This window comes from Rhea americana, unplaced genomic scaffold (assembly GCF_003343005.1).
Source record: "Rhea americana isolate MKP2758 unplaced genomic scaffold, rheAme1 scaffold_122, whole genome shotgun sequence".
In the NCBI taxonomy this organism is placed as follows: domain Eukaryota; kingdom Metazoa; phylum Chordata; class Aves; order Rheiformes; family Rheidae; genus Rhea; species Rhea americana.
The window spans coordinates 2,343,566-2,359,672 of NW_028185284.1; the positions used below are offsets into that span (position 1 = coordinate 2,343,566).

General features: G+C 56.9%; 1 protein-coding gene across 1 annotated transcript; it reads left to right on the plus strand.

Moving 5' to 3' along the window:
- The first annotated feature begins 50 nt into the window (after window positions 1–50).
- SLC25A28 (solute carrier family 25 member 28) lies at window positions 51–4,244 on the plus strand. The gene is made up of 3 exons (XM_085325750.1): window positions 51–304; window positions 1,452–1,508; window positions 3,141–4,244. Exons 1-3 carry the CDS (start codon window positions 82–84, stop codon window positions 3,656–3,658), a joined length of 798 nt encoding a protein of 265 aa, XP_085181876.1. The 5' UTR covers window positions 51–81; the 3' UTR covers window positions 3,659–4,244.
- Window positions 4,245–16,107: the final 11,863 nt, after the last annotated feature.

A 16,107-nucleotide genomic window follows, 5' to 3' on the forward strand; every position in this document is an offset into this window, starting at 1 on the left:
TCCCCCCCCGGGGGTCCCCGCCGAGGCCCTGGCGGGCCGGCAGAGACCGAGCGGCCCCGTTTCTTTCGGTTTCAGACGCGGATGCAGAGCCTGCAGCCGGAACCCGCCGCCCGCTACCGCAACGTGCTGGAGGCCCTGTGGCGCATCGTGCAGACCGAGGGCGTCTGGAGGCCCATGCGGGGCATGAACATCACCGCCACCGGCGCCGGCCCGGCCCACGCCCTCTATTTTGCCTGCTATGAAAAGTTAAAAAAGACACTGAGCGATGTTATCCATGCGGGGGGCAATAGCCATGTGGCCAATGGTACTGGTCCTTCCGCGCCGCTCCCCTGCGCCCCTGGGAGGGCCCCTGGGTGCCACCGGGGCTGCCCGCCGGCCACCCTTCTCCCGGGCGCCGCCGGGCACGGGCTGCCCTGTGGCCGCCCTCCGCGCGCCTGGGTGCAGGGTGGGCGGCAGCCCGGGGCCCCGGCCGGCATGGCCAGCCTGCGGGACGGGGGCTGAGCGCCTCGGGGGGGCCGGGGAGGGAAGATCCAGAGCCTTGCGTGCTGTAGGGAGGTCCCACCCAGCCCAGCAAGCACGTCTGGCAGCGAGGCGGAAGTGTTGGTGCGGATGGGGTAAGCACTCAGTACGTTGGCCTTAGGGCGTTAGTGCTGCTGCTCTGGGCCAGTCGGGTCGAGATGCCACAGATGTCCTAAAGCCCTGTCCTCTTTCCAGCCGCTAGCTTGCTGCGCAGTGCTGCGGTGCCACGCCACCCCTCCCCGCCGGCCTGGCGCCGGGCAGGGTGAAGTGCTGGTTGTGCCTCCACCGGGTCCTGCGCCTGTCTGAGCTGTTCCCAGGTATCTGGCTTGAAGCAGGTTAGTGGCCAGCCCCTGGCTCAGAAGGATGCCGGTGGATGAGAGCTGCCTACAGATGAGCTGGGACCAACCGTGGTCGCGTGGGTTGGTGGTGTGGAGCACGGGCCAGGAGTCCATGTGGTTTTGGAGACCTTATTGCTGTGGTGCCTATGACTCTTCTTGTCTCAGTGGGCTGCTGTGTTGGGAAAGCCTGGGAACAAGGGGAGAGTAGGGCATGTCCAGCCCTCAGCAGGTTTGCAGCAATGTCCAGTTTTTCCTTGTTGTGGGCCATGGGACACAGTGACACTTACTGTCCTGTGGGATCCCTGTGAGTTGGTGGCATTCTCCTGTCCAGCAAGGGCTGGGACTGACYTGAGTCCCAGCTGGCCTGCAGGACCTGATAGACTGTTGTACTCTTCTCGCTCTCTTTGCTGAGCTCTTTTTAAGTGGGAATTGCTGAGGACTGACCCTCGTCTTGGACAGGAGATGGAGGCTGCCTTTGCATCTCACTCTTTTCCGGGGGACTCCTCCTTTGCTTTGGCGGGGGACTCGGGGTTGTGGAGCCCCGGGGTCTCTCGCCTCCACCTCCCCTCACATGTGGCAGTTCTTGTTTTGCAGGTGCAGCCGGGTGTGTAGCAACGTTGCTCCACGATGCGGCGATGAACCCTGCAGAAGGTAACGATGATCCTGTCCTCCCTGGAGGGTCTAGGAGTGGGAGTTGCCAGGCTGCTCCGGTCGTGTCTGTGGCACCAGAGGGTATTTTCCTTGCTGCTCACCTGACTGCAAGGATACTTCAGGGGCTGGGAGACCTGTTTAGGGAGACAGTTACAGAGTAGGGTAGGCAGGAGCGATTTGTTCTGGGAAGTGCAGCAAACCCCAGCCTAGGAGCAGTAGAGGAAGCAAGAGAGAGATGTGAGCTTGACTTTTGAGGAAGTCATTCTAGGGGAATGGCAGGGAAACCAGGCATTACTGTGGTGAGATCTCCTTTGTAAGATGYGATGTGATCTGGGCTTCTGTGTTCAGGGAGGAAAAGAAATGATGAGATGCAAAAGGCATGTTAGAGAAGTCAGGAGATGGGAGATCKCGTCTTATGAAGTGTCTGGAAGGGATTAGTTTTGTTATACCTGATACGAAAAAGGCAGAAAAGAATTACAATTGCAGTTTATGAATATGGTGGGAGGAAGGGGGAATAGTGACACCTCACTGTGTCACATCACTGACAATCACAAATGTTTGTTTTTCTCGACATTGGAAGGCTTGTGACCACAGGAGAATCAAGAACTGAAATAGCCATCGATAGCAGCTCTCAGGGCAAACATCACACACWCTGATAACCTGAACAGTACCTAGGAACTTTTTAGCCCTACCTAAGTTATTTCAGGGCAGGCTCAACTGATTTGAGCTCAGCAACTGCCTTGTTTGTGTAGGGCTATCCTTGAAGCTCTGAGAAGGAGATAGGTGAATGCCCTTCCTCTCTTCAGGAGGACCATAGCAAGGCTTTGGACCGCTGCAGCCAGCAAGGCCTCCTGCTTTCCCACAGCATGGTTGTAACTCTAAGGAACAAGCAGTTGCTTTGGCTGAACTGTTGTCATTCCTTCCCTGAAGCACCTCTTCTTATCACAACTGTAGTATTTGTTGTAATCACATTGCGTTTAGCTCCTTATAGTCGCCCTGTGAGATAGGTGGAGGCAGGACAGCAGTAGGCTGCCTTCTGGGCTCCTCTGGTTTGCTGTTGGGTGTTTTTGGTGAATAAGCTGGGTGTCTGTTTTTTTCCCCTGTGCCTGTGTTTCAGCAATGGCTGGTAACATTTCCTTGCAGCCTGTCTCTGCAGTGTGCTCCAGCCTTTCTGGACTGGGAGAGGGGGTGGCTAAGGAGTGACAGGTTAATACAGATCTGGAGATCTATCTGGAAAACGCCAGAATAAATATAGGAGAGGTTCTTTTGGCTGCATAGTAGATCTGCAGTAGTGGATGGGGGGAAGTTGGCCACTTGGGAGTGGGGGAGGTGTGCACATTGGATCTTCGGTGCGTATGCCTCAAGGTGAGGATGTTTACTAGAACAGGCTGTAGTAGCCGCAGGGTTTGCAGGTGATGGTTATGTTGTGTGTTACGGTGATGCCTCSCACAGATCTAAATAGCTACAATCCTGCCTGGGGGCATACAGGACATTGCTGGTCAGAGTTGTCAGTCATCAGCTCTTAAGCAAACTCCAAGGTGTTTGCAGGAAGCCTGGCTTCACACTTACCCTTTTTCTCCCCTGTTCCTCTCTGTGTCTGGGTCCTTGCTGGCTGCTGTTGGCTGTCCCAAGTGGTCAAACAGAGGATGCAGATGTACAACTCGCCTTACCAGTGTGTGACGGACTGTGTACGGACTGTGTGGCGCAACGAAGGGGCTGGAGCTTTCTATCGCAGCTACACCACCCAGCTCACCATGAACATCCCCTTCCAAGCCATTCACTTCATGACCTACGAGTTCTTGCAAGAGCAGCTCAACCCCCACAGACAGTACAACCCAAGCTCCCACATGGTCTCCGGGGCCTGCGCGGGGGCTGTAGCTGCTGCTGCCACTACACCTTTGGACGTTTGCAAAACGCTGCTCAACACCCAGGAGTCTCTGGCCTTGAGCTCCAACATCAGTGGACACATCACAGGCATGGCCAATGCCTTCAGGACGGTATACCAAGTGGGYGGTGTGACTGCCTACTTCAGAGGGGTCCAGGCTAGAGTCATTTATCAGATGCCCTCCACAGCAATTGCCTGGTCTGTGTACGAGTTCTTCAAATATATCCTCACCAAGCGCCAGGAGGAGCGTCGGGCTGGGAAGTGAGCCAGAGCTGAACCCTATTCCAGACCTGCTTCACCTCCCCTCCTGGTTTGTCTTCTGACCCTCTGCATTTTGGTTTGGTTTGTGCTGAAGAGAGGGGGCAGCAAAGCCCTTCTGGGTTTAGCAATGCCATTTCTTGCCTGTGGCTGCTGCAGCTCTGCTCAGGCTGCACAGCCTGTGCTCTCATCTCATCTCAGAGAGATCCTGCTGGGAGCTACAGCCCAGGTTGCCTCCCCTTGCACTTCAGTGGAGCTGTGCTCCTGTCCTYCTCTTAACAAAAACCTCCTCTAATGCGAAGCTCACCCATTCTTGGAGGGGAAGGTGAATGTCCTGCACTACCACTAGCGGGGTAAAGCTGAGCTCGCAGTCACCATGGAAGGGGCAGCAGCACTGCCTAGGATGCTGAGGGCTGCTGTCTGGCTTTTGGCTGAAGCAAMGTATAAGCCTTGCCGTTGTCTTGTAGCACGCACACATGATGCTGACTGCCCTGGTGGTGGTGGGTGGGGAAGGATGGCACTTGAGGAGGGGAGTCTGTAGGTTTGTTATTGTTCCTGCTCTTGACACCTCCAATAAAAACAGTTCTGCTCTATTGTCATGTCCCCTTTTTACTCTTGAAGGGCCCAGTTTCAGCACTAGTGTGGGACCTTTCTCTCTGTGCCCAGTGCTGGGCTCTTTTGTAGTGCTTCTTGTTAAGGTGGCGTGTTTGAAACAACTCACTGGAGACTGTGGAGCAGGAGGGAGACAGACTGGGTGATRTGCTCAGTGGAGGCTCATGCACAAAGGATGAGAAATGTATTTTGCAGCCCTTCGCAGGAATTTGAGGGAGGAAGGTGTTAGATGGTGGAGGAAAGACAGTGAGAAAGGCAGTGCTCTTTGCTTACCCCTCYGTTGGGCCAGGCTTCTAGGAGCTGTGTCATGTAACAAAGTAGGCACTGGTGCAACCCCAAGATATACTGACTGGTGTTGTGAAGCTGGATACAGCTGATCAGAGCAGCTTAGTGTCTAGAGGGGTGATGCTGAGAGTCATGTGCTATGTCAGGTCCGTTGTCACAGGCAGTAACTCCCCAGCTTGCCTCCTCTCCCAAGGAGGAGGACACTATTGGCCATACAGCGCAGCTGGGAAGCAGCCTGACTTTCCCCAGCTGGCATCTGCCTCCCTTCCTAGGCCTTTTTCATGCTGCATGCCAGCTCTGCAACAGGAGGTCCCTGCACAGACCTGCCAGTCTGGGAACAAACCAGTGGCCCTGGCAAGGCTGCAACTGGGCTGGCCTTGATGGCTGACTGCAGGGTTTGGGGGTATGTGGGGAGAGGCATTAAACTGCAGGAGGAGGTTCAGATGGTCCTGAATCCTATGTCCATGAGGCCATCCTGTTCTCTGCCCTGAGGGAGCTGGGACTGTGAGGGTCTGACAAGGGTTAAGGGGAAAAGGCAGGGGGGATGCTGAGAGGGAAAATAGCGGCAGTGGAGAAGGCAGTGGCTGGGAGATGGGCCTCCAAGGGGAAACAGGATGTAGGAGCTGAGCCGCGGTGAAATGGAGGCAGGGTCTGGAAGGTGACAGGGAAAAGGGGGGCTGGAGTGGGTGGTGGGAGGAGTGGGCCTGCCCGGCCTGGCCTGGCTGCCCTGGAGATGTCCAAGCTGTGTCCTGAGATGAGCAGGGCTTTAAGGTGCTGAGCAGGACTTGCCTTTCTGGCCTTAGGGAAGGCTGAGCCCCCCTGAGTGATCAAGGGAATCATCATGYGGGAAAATAACCTCTCTAGTGCCAGCCCCCTGTGTAGCCCTCTGGGCTTCAAATCTGCAGCGGGTAGAGAGGGGACTGTTTGGACCTGCTCTGGCAGCTCAGAGTGGGGTGCTCATGGGGTGCTGCCACCAGGGAGGATGTGTATGAGGGGAGGCAGGAGAGGAGTGTGGGAAAGTGCAGCCAGGGCATTTTGGGGACACTTGGCTCTCAGGTTCATGATGGACCTGTGGTAAACAGATTCCTGCCACCTTCACTGCTGTGGTCTGGGAAGGTCTTGGCATTTTTGCTTACAGGGTGAAGGCAAAGCAAGGGCTTATGGCATGTCACCTGTCTCAGATAYGGGTTGCCACCCTACTGGAACAGTGGGGACTGTGGGTCCTGTGAGTACCCGTGGATCCTCAAGACGCCTCCAGACCTCTCTGAGCAGCACCAAGGCAGGAGAGATGCTGGGTCATGTGTGCTGAGGGCAGTCCAGGAATCATGCTGACGTCTGGAAGACCATCAAGGGGGTCTCTGCACCTYGCTTGCATAGGTTTGGGGCTCACCAGAGCTTTTGCCTCCTGGTTTTGAATAACAAGACTAGTTTGTGCCGTGATTAGTGCAACTGTTTAAAACTCTTCCAGAACAGTTACTTAGAGTGCTAATGTCTTTTCTGATCTAGTAATAATTAATACTTTTTTTTTTATTATTTTTGGTTTTGCTAGCTGTGTTAATGCCGACTACTTTTAGAGTGCTACTGAGCTCTGGACTTCAAAGCCAACATTGCCAGCTTGTGTGCTGAGCACCGAAGGATTGTTTTAGTTGTTCTGAACTTCCTGGACCTGAACCTCTGTTCCTGTTGAGTCGAGCGCCGGCACAGGATGCCAGGCTCTAACCAGATGCCCAATGGCAGGAGATCTAGGTAATCCTTTTGAGGAGGCTTCAAACACGACAGGACAACGGAGCTATCCAGGCTGGAGCCACGTGCTTGTGCTGGATGGATGCTGTGCTATGGTGGGGCTCACGCCTTGGAGCCGGGCAGAGCCCAAGGTGGTTGTGCACACCCCACAGTGCCTGGAGGAGGGACATCTATCCCACAATGCCATGCCCAAAATAACTCCCTGGAGGAAATGTGTTCACAGCTGTGGTATGTGATGTCTGTTTGCATCTATGTCAGCTTGGGGCTGTTCCAGCGGATTCTCCGGCCTGTTCTATCCTGCAAGGAGGAGGGCTGCACCCAGCCAGACCCCACTTTGCCTGCTGGGGCCAGGGCAAAGAGGGGTTTTCCTGCCACTGCAAAGCTGTGGAACTGGTGCCCGGGTAAGGAGTAGGAGGCCGAGCTTGGTAGGGGCAGCCAGCAAAGGGGGCCCTGCCGTGGGTGATGCTCTGCTAGCGGCCAACACGGGGCTTTCTAAGATGCCTTCTGCACTGCAGATGTGTGTGCTCAACACCGCTACAGCAAGCCCCATCCCATACCTAGCTCTATGTTTCTTCTAAGGCTCTCTCTTCTGGTTTCTAATGCAGATTGCACTCAGGTGGGAATTTGAGTGTGCCCACAGCTGCCCAGTAGGTCCAACTGCCCCCGCGGCGCAGGGAGGCCACTGCTGCAGGGCTGCAGCTTCATGGCCTGGAGCTGTCTCATTGTGCCTCATGCCTTGGTTGTGTGCCTGCCCTCTCCTCCCTGGCATGGGCTGCAGGCTCATGCTCCCTGCTTTTTCTGCTCAGCCAGGAGGATTAGAAACTGCTTAAAGAAACCAAATGCACCAGAAGTGGGGAACCTCCAGTTTTCCCACTGTTTCAGGAGCTGGGGCTTTAAGAAATAGCCTGAGTATTGCAAGATTTGGCAGCTCTGCTACTCCTCCACCCAAGAGGGAGAAATCCGAGAAGCAGAAATGGCTGGGAGAGACCAACGGAGGATTAGCAGGCAGTGCATTAGATTGGAGTTTGCCAGGAGCGAGGCAGCAGAAGACCGGTATGACTGAGCTCTGCAAGGATGGGCCTCCCTGTGCAGAGGCGGAAATTTGTTCCCGGTGAGCAGAGCTGCAGTGTCGCCTCCGGCCCTCACCACGGATCAGGGTGATTACAGGCACCTTGGAGGGAAAGGTATAAACACGGGCAGGGTCTGGGGAGAGTCACACAATTAAATCCATGAGCCTCTGGGAGAAGCTCTATAAATATTAACAGGCAAAGGCATGATTGAAGGTGACTCCAGAATGAGCAGAGAGATGTTTCCAGGAATGACTGCCCAGAGAAGTGCTGGGGGAGGGAGCGAGACTCGCGGGAACTAGGATATTATAAGTCTGCCCAGCATRGAGAAGCTGGTCCTGTAAGTGGTTGTCCCAGGCAATCCCTGACAGGGATGGGGCCTTTCAAGTTTCCTGGGGCTTTGCCAGTTTATGGAGGAGCAGTCAGAGCCCGGCTCGGTGAGGGCAGCAGCAGCCCACGTGGCGGCAGTGCCCCATGGTAGGGTCTGCACGCTGTGGAGGACATGAGTGATGCTGGGATGGGAACGTCCCCACACCCCACCAGGGAGTTTCCAGATATCCAYCACAGCTTAGACCAAGCCATGGAAGACTAGAAAAATCCCCTGTCCCGCTGCCACTTCCATCCCCTGTGCTGAATCTCTGCCACAGATCAGCAGCCAGCTCTGGGACCATGTGCAGACTCTCATGGGTGGGAATGAAGGTGCCTGGCAGGGTTAAGGACCCAGGAGCTTTCCTGCCCCCATGAGACTGCTTCAACCATAAGCTCCATGCGCATGCAGCCAGCATGGGAAACCCTGTATTCAGTAGCCAAGGTGCTCAGAAGTCGGTTTACATCGCTCTCCTCGTGCCCAAGGCTCAGGTCACCCATTGCACTATTCCCCTGGGAGGCAGGTGACGAGGCATCATTTCTGTTTCATGCTCCTTCTTGCTGTGGACTCTGTTTCTGGTGCCACAACAGCTCCCAGGGTCTGGGTAAGATCTGCAGTATCTGCTACTCCCTCCTCAATAATGCCATTACACTGACATGGATCTGGGTTATTCTCCGTCTCCCAGACTGTGTGGCAAAGGCTGCTCCTGCCCTCTTGCTCTGAGCCAGCCCCACTTTTAGGGCATACGGACGTGCAAGAGGAGAGCTCCCATGGTAGCAGAGCCTGCTGGRATGTCCCTGCATCGAGATCAGCTCAGCCAGAAGCAGCCAATGCTTGGCTGCTCTTGCATCTCTCCTGCTTCCTCCTGAACCTGAGCCACTGGTGCAGCCCCTTCAACGACGGGGCTGCCGAGGCTGGTGGGCTCCAAGCGACACCACAGTCTCAGGTGCCCGTTGCAGGCAAGGGGCAGCTCAGAGTCCCATGAGGGTGGATCTCCAGGCGCTTCCATAAAAAATATTTCCAACTGCTGCTTTCAGATTTGTATTTCGTTGTGTTGACTTGGGCTTTGGTAGGTCCTCTGGTGTTTCTCCTTGTCAAGGTGCACCTCCATGTCTGGGTGGATATGTCCATGTCCTCTTAGGTGGATGAAAAGCCTCATCTTTATCACCTCTCTTAGTGTGAGGCTTGTTCATACTAAGTCAGTACCCATCTRATTTTGAGGCACTTCTCCAGCACAGCTAGTGCATAAACAGTGTTAGGGGGTGTCCAGGCACCTGCAAGTGAGCCACCAGCCTGGGATCCCATGCCTCCAGATCCAGCATGTCGTCTGGCTTCCCTCAAATGCACAGCACCTGCCTGCAGCCAAGGGATTTGCCTTCCCTAAGGGCTTCTGCCCGCCCCTAGGGCTCAGTCTTCCCGGGTACCTCATGCACCTTTCTGGACATTGCACGCCCAGRTCAGGCTGCTGCCCGCCAGGTTTGAGCTGTGCACGTCTCCTGCTTGCCGGGTGGATGATGCAGCGAGAGATGCTGAGCGGGACCCCGGGGCCCTGGCCTCTGCCTTTGGGCAGGGGAGGCCTGGCATGGGCTTCCCACTTTGCTTGCCTGGCTCTGCCCGGTTGGGGGTGTCCCCTTGTGAGCACGTGGGTGCCTTTGGCATGGCAAGATGTCCAGAGGGGAAGGGAGTTGTTAGCCGTTTCTGCTGTGGCTGTTGCCTTTCCAAAGTTCGATAAAGCCTCCAGGAAGCCACGCTACTCCAGGCCTGTCCTGTGGTATCCTAGGTATTTGGCTGTGCTGCATGTGAGATCCCTCCTACAGCCTCTTCTGAAGAAAAAGGCTATTTTTGGCTTGCAGCAAGGAAGCCACCCTCAGCCCACCAGAGTTTTGGAGACAATCCATTTTCTCCTCAGCTCCCYGCAGCATCCTTAGCCACATCTGGAGGGGCCAGGGATTTGCTGCCTTTCCTTCTCATGTCCGACTGCCGCCTGGGGCCGTGTCCTACCGTTGGTGCCGGGGGCAGGCCGAGGAGGATCCCATTTTGGAGCACAGCAGCGAGGGACGCCTCCAGCCCGGCGGCCGCTCCGCCGGGAGGGGTGGCCGGAGCTGCGGCAGCGCGGAGGTACGCTCCCAGCCTCCCTCCAGCTCCCGCCTGCTCTGGCTCTGGGATCGCTCAGGGCTCTGCCAGACCCCAATAAACTTATACAAGTTCTCATGACCCCACRGTCCTTACGGCAGTGGTAAACTCGTGAGCCGAGGCTGCCTGGACACAGACCAGACGCTGCTGCTGGTGGGCTCTGGGAAAGCGTCTTCTGAGCCGTGTCAGTGCCTGGGGTAAAACAGCCCTGAGACAACCCCTGGCTGTGCTGGTACCAGGCTCCCCGAGCCCCGCTGTGCACTGCACCCCTGCAAGGAGGCAGGCAAGTCCAGGTAGTGGGAAAGCAGAGTCTGAAATATGCTTTTCTCTTCTCTTCTCTTCTCTTTTCTCTTCTCTTCTCTTCTCTTCTCTTCTCTTCTCTTCTCTTCTCTTCTCTTCTTTCTTTCTTTCTTTTTTCTTTTTTCTTTTTTCTTTTTTCTTGTTTCTTGTTTCTTTTTTCTTTTTTCTTCACTAAGGAGTTACCAGAAAAAAAACACCCCCTGCCCTTGCTGAGCTGGCACTGTCCTTAGTATGTCTGGATCACATCGGTTGGATGGGGAGACGTTAATAATACTCATAGTCAGTGCAGGGTTGTGTGTCAGATTCCTACAGCAACGTGGAACAGAGAGGTTTTCACCTGGCTGGAGCTGGGATCAAAACAGCCGGAGCGGCACACTGGGGCCTGGCAGAGGGTGCAAAGAGCTGCTCCTGGGCTCACTGGGGCTGGATGGGGGGGGACAGCACAGGAGACAGCAGCAGGGTGCAGGAGCACTGCAGCAGACCTGAGTGTGAGCACTGTCCCAAGGCCGAGACGGTGGGGACGGCTTAGGTGTGCCGTGCCACTAGAGCCTGCCCAGGGACRGCTTTCAGAAAAGCCAAGGGCTGTCCAGACCCTGGAGACTGGGGGGCTCCAGCCCTATCTCCCTGCACTGTACCTACTGCTCTCACCACCATGCRCAGCCCGGAGAAACCCTGCAGCTCCCACGGGACATATATGACACAAGGGCTAATATAAGCATCTCCTGGCCATGCATAGGCCATGTCTGGCAGAGCAAGGCAGGTGCTGGGAGAAATGTAAACCCAAGCAGCCTGCTTCTCTGTCTCCTGGCACCTTTGGGTGTTCTGGGCACTGGGCATTGCCAATGGCTATAAAAAGGCGAGGGATTAGGGAACTGGGCTGTGCCTGCAGCAGGGACACAGCTCCCTCTGGTGAGGCCGCAGCGGTAACAGGCGTGAGGCGCTGGGCACCGCAGCCTGCGMGATGTCCTTGGGACAAGGACTTGCGGGGCCGAATGCAGTGGCCAGAGGCTGGGGCGGTGCTGGGCCGCAGGGCCCTTCGGCCGGGGGGCTGCTGGCGCCGGGCGCGGTGCTCAGAGCCACGCGTTGCTGTGGGACGGCGAGGCGAATCGGTGCCGACGACCACTGGGGGCTCTGGCAAAGGCTTGTTGGACGTTTGTACTCCACCGAGTAAAACACAAGTCACCAAACAGGGCGGCTAGCGGGACGCAGAGGAGGCCGGCTCCTGTCCCCAGCTCTCCCAGGCGCGGCTGTGCGACGCCGGGTGCCTGCCGCTTCCTCCCCTCGCCCAGCTCCGCGGGGCCTCGGGGAGACGCCGGCTGCGCGGAGCAAACGCGAGCGGTCCGCCCGTCCCGTCCCGTCCCGCCGCGCCGCGCCGCGCCGCCGCCCCCAGCCCCGCGGCAGGCGGCCAGCAGCGAGGCGCAGTCCTGCACGCCCGCTCTGCACCCTCCTGGGTCCCGGCCTCGCACGGGGCCGGCCGGGGGGGGTATCCCCTAAAAGCAGCCGAAACCGGACGCAGAGTCCCCCCGGCAGGCAGCGGCGGGGACGGAGCGAGACCTGTCCCGTGCCCGTCCCGGTGCGCTTGCCGGTAGGTGGCGGTGGCGTATCCCACGAGGGGACCGGCCGGGGTCCCAGGCAGGAGCCCAGGGTGGCCTGGGGGTCCCAGCCAGCAGCCGCTGTCCGGGCGGGAGCCCGAGGGGGGGTCTCCGCTCCCCCCAGCAGCGGGGCAGGCGGGGCGCCTCGCTGCCCGGCTCTTGCAGCTAGTCGTGTTCGCGGCTGAGCGTTGTCGCCTTGAAAATGCCGATTTTATTGCACACGGTGAAACGTGTCATGCCGTGCGGCCAGGCAAGGGCTCTGGTAGGGCCCGAGAGGCTTTCTGGCTATCAGCAAAGCTCTGCTCCAGGGGTATCAGCAGAATCGCAGCAAGGAGGTGGAGTGGCAAGAAGRTGCACTGCTATTGCCCTTTTTGTCCCCCAGGAACCCAAACTCTGCACACAACCCCAAACAGCTTCCCTAGGACTGGCACAACCACACAGGGCAAGCCAACACACAGCAGAAATGAGAAATTTTCAGGATCACTGGCACCTGCACAGAAGAAACATGCCTTCACCAGTGGTCTGTAAAGCCTTTCCTGAAAAACAGGGGTTCCCAGACACCTGGGTTCATCGTGCTCAGCACAAGTCTTCAAGTCTGGTTGTTGCAAGTCAGTGAGGGCCAGGCAGGTGTAACCGCCATCCCACTTACTGGGAAAGCCTGTCCTTCCCTAGATGGGGTGAAAGGCCCCCACATCTATGCGCTTCATCAGTGCTCATTGCCACCTCTGCAAGAAAAGGCCAGTGGGGTGGGTGCATCCCAACAGGGCCTGCACGGAGACCCTGGTGTGACCAGACAAGGCCTTACCAGTCACCCACAAACATCCTCTTTCTCTGGATGGCTCCCTCATACCGTTTGCCTTAGCAGCACTGTGTCTGGTGTCACTGGTGCAGAAATCAGAGAAGAAACAGCTGAGAAGCGAGAATCCCCCACACACGCTTACTCAGGTGTAATCATCCAGTAACGGCTGGAGGGACAGGCTTGAGGACTAAGGAGAGGTTGTGGGCAGAAGTTACTCATCTACGAAAGCAAGACAGGTTCCTGGCCTGTGTGCTGTTGCACATGTAGTGGAAGAGACCCTCACTGGAGGCTGCACTGCACAAGTACTGGTATTTTGATTTATTTACCAGATCCATGGCTGGCCACAGCATTCTTGGCACTGGAGAGTGCTTGTGCAATGGAGAAGTCCCTCACTGCCATAGCCAGCAAGAGCTTCCAGCATCTCCAACACCAGCTGCCCATAGAGCACATGACAGAGGCTCCTGCAAAGTCCCTGGTGGCCAAGCAGCTTCTGGAGCTCTCTGCCTACAGCCAGGGGCAGCTGCAGCATGTGCTCCTGGCAGAAGTGCTGCAGAGCAAGTGCTCCTACTGCACAGCTCATGGGGAAGCCTTGTCCCTGCTCCTGACTGTCTGCCATGCTGTGGCTGTGGCTCCTGCTCTCCCTTGCACCCTCACTCTGCCCTTACATGAGAGGCAGAAGGGAGAGTGAGCGGGTTGGTTGATGTCCCATGGGAACGCTGCACTCACACTTCGCTTTTATGGCAGGCGAGAGGAGCTGCCCCAGCTCTGAGACAAAGTGGGAACAGCCCAACACCATCACATCACACAGCCGGGCCACCAGGCCCAGAGACCACTGTAGCTGTACCAGTGCTGTAGATGGAGCCAGGATGCGGTGAGCTCTGCCTGAGTCTGCAGGCAGCCACCATCAGCGCCTCTGAAAGGAGTCAGCTCTCTGGCCCCYGTGAATCTTACTCCAGACACAACGGTGATGCTGATCAGCATGCCCAATTTCCTTGTTGATGCCAGCAGGTGGATAGAGAAGGATGAAGAGCATAAGGGGAGATGACTGAAGTGGGTGAAAAGGAGAAATGGAAAAAGATGTCAGGAAGGAGAGGAAACCAGAGCATATCCAGGGTTCTCCAGAGGGAACAGTTTTCCTGTCTGATCCTGAACGGGACAGAGAATCCATGGAAAAACAGGTAGTACTTGGATTTGAATAAACCCTCCCTGGGAATCACTGGAGACTGCTGGATAGAGATGAGTTTTGCTTATGGGCTCTTCCTCAGCAAGGAAACCTGAATGAAAAATGGAATTTGAGCCTGTGCACAAARTGAATCAGAGGCCCGGTAGCTCCAGGGGATGGAACTGCCCTCTCCTCCTCTAGAGCTGCTCCCCTCTGCTCCATCCCTCCTTTGCTTTAAGTCAGCACGTTCTTTTAGACCAGTCCAGGCCCTGTTYGAAATCAATCGTTGCCTTCCCTCTCTAGCTCCCAAACAGCAGTAAATCCCTCTGTTTGATCAGGAAGAAACAACGCACGACCTCTGCCCCTTGACCATGGCTCTCTCCATCCCTCTTTCCCTGGCCTGCCGCCCTGTTCCTCCAGCCACGTCACCCACCACGGAGAGATCATGCAGTAGTGAGTTCCACAAATGCCTTCCTGCCCCTCACCAAAAGCACTCCCTTGCGTACAACCGTGAGTGTGACACGTCACCGCTGGGCGCCGGGGGACGGGGTGCGTCACAGGCGGGTGCTGCCTCCCACTTGGCCACGCAGTAACTTCCCTCCATTGTGTCTCTCCTCCCTGGGCAGCTTGTCCAATCTGTGATCTCCCACCATCTCCCTCCCACTAGCCTCTCCCGGCTGTTCCTCCTCTTTGGAGAGCCTCATTTCCGCCACAGAGCTCAACAGCCTCCCCAGCATCGCGAGATCTTTCTTGGCTCTTCTGTCCTTCCCATCAGCTCTGGGGCTTTGGGCAAAAGAGTCTGCAGAGGGGTCCCTCCCACTAATCCCCTGCCCTCCCTCAAGTCTGATCTTGCCAGGACAGCTGGGATCTGTCCCAGGAGAGGGGCTCACTATGGTGGACATCCAGAAACTCCCCTACTGTGCCACATCAGACTTCAGCGAGGCTCTCTCAGCATCCCCCAGGCCCTGGATGAGCAGCAGCAGTGTTCTGTGCCASCCCTTGGATGGAGAGAGCAGGGGTGGGGAGTGCACATGGGTGCCACCAAGCAGGAGTGGGGTGAGCACAAGAGCACAAGACTAAACATGTGCATAGAGCAATGCTTGGTACTACCGRTGCCTGAAAATGTTGGCGCTGCCTGGCATCGCATCGTGTAACACAACCATGGGATTGCTGCTTAACTGTCTGTGCTTCAGAGACTGTCTGCAACCATGGACATGTGCAGTATGTCCCACGTCAGGGCTCTGGTCTTGTCCAGGGCCTCTGGGCACAGCTGGGGATGAAGCGGGTTTCTACKCAGCAACCACATACTTGGAGGGGATATGCTAAGCTGGGAGATCCTCTCACAGTACACCCTGATTTTGGAAAAGGTTGCACTGTGGTTATGATTCGTTCAGCTTGCACACCAAGGCATGAAGTCACAGGTCCTGTTTTTGCAAATGACAGTCTGGCAGAACATAGAGGAAAATGAAATTCTTTCCTATAGCAAAGACAAATCTCCTGAATTTGATTGCGGTTACAAAGAGAGAACATTRCCTATCTTTGTTCTTGGTTACTCTGTTTCTACCCACGAGATCACAGGGCTTTAACTGCTCATCTCTGAAAGCCAAGAATGGAGCCTGGGCTTCCTCTCCCGCGACACCTTGCTGCCATCCAGCAAACAATCGGCTGGGTGTGCCGCATCCTCTTCCAGGGCTGGCCCCACTGAGCCTCCGAGCCTCGGGGTAGCTTGAGGGACAGCGGGGTGCACTGCCAGGCTGAGGGACCGGGATGAGTAACGGCTGGCTGCTCGCCCTGAGTCCTAGGTTTTGCTACTGAAAAGCTTTCTCCAGTTCCTTTCAAACAGCAAACCCAAACCACGAGCACTTAATTTGCACAGAGGAAATGCACAGTGTAAAACCTTGAGTGCTGATTTTACAAAGCAAACTGTTGTAACCTGCTGCTTCTGCAACAGCATGCTACAAATCCTCGACCTTGGCTTGTGGCAGAGTGGCTGTCACGCACCACCTGTGGGGAGGGGAAGCAGGAGGCTGCAGTGGGGCCAGGGGCACTGCCAGGCCATGGGGGACGGGGGCACATGCTGAGCCCATGGGCTGTCTCCGTCCCCGAGGCCTCCRGGATACTCAGCTGCAAACGTCTTCAGGAGCTCCAGCACCGCGGCCAGGGAGCCGTGCGGTGCCAGTGGGCTCCCTGTGCCGCTGCCCGGTCGCGCTGGACCCTGCTTGCCGGAGGCCGCAACAGCGCCTGCGACCCCCTGTGTGAGCCGCAGCCCGGGGAGAGCCGGGGGAGGCAGCTGCATGTGTCCAGCCCTGCGTCGCTCCCGCGGGGGGCAGCGCCTGTGTGCCAGGGCCGGCGCGGCTCCCCGTCCCACGGCGGCGGCGCGGCCGGGGGCGGGCGGG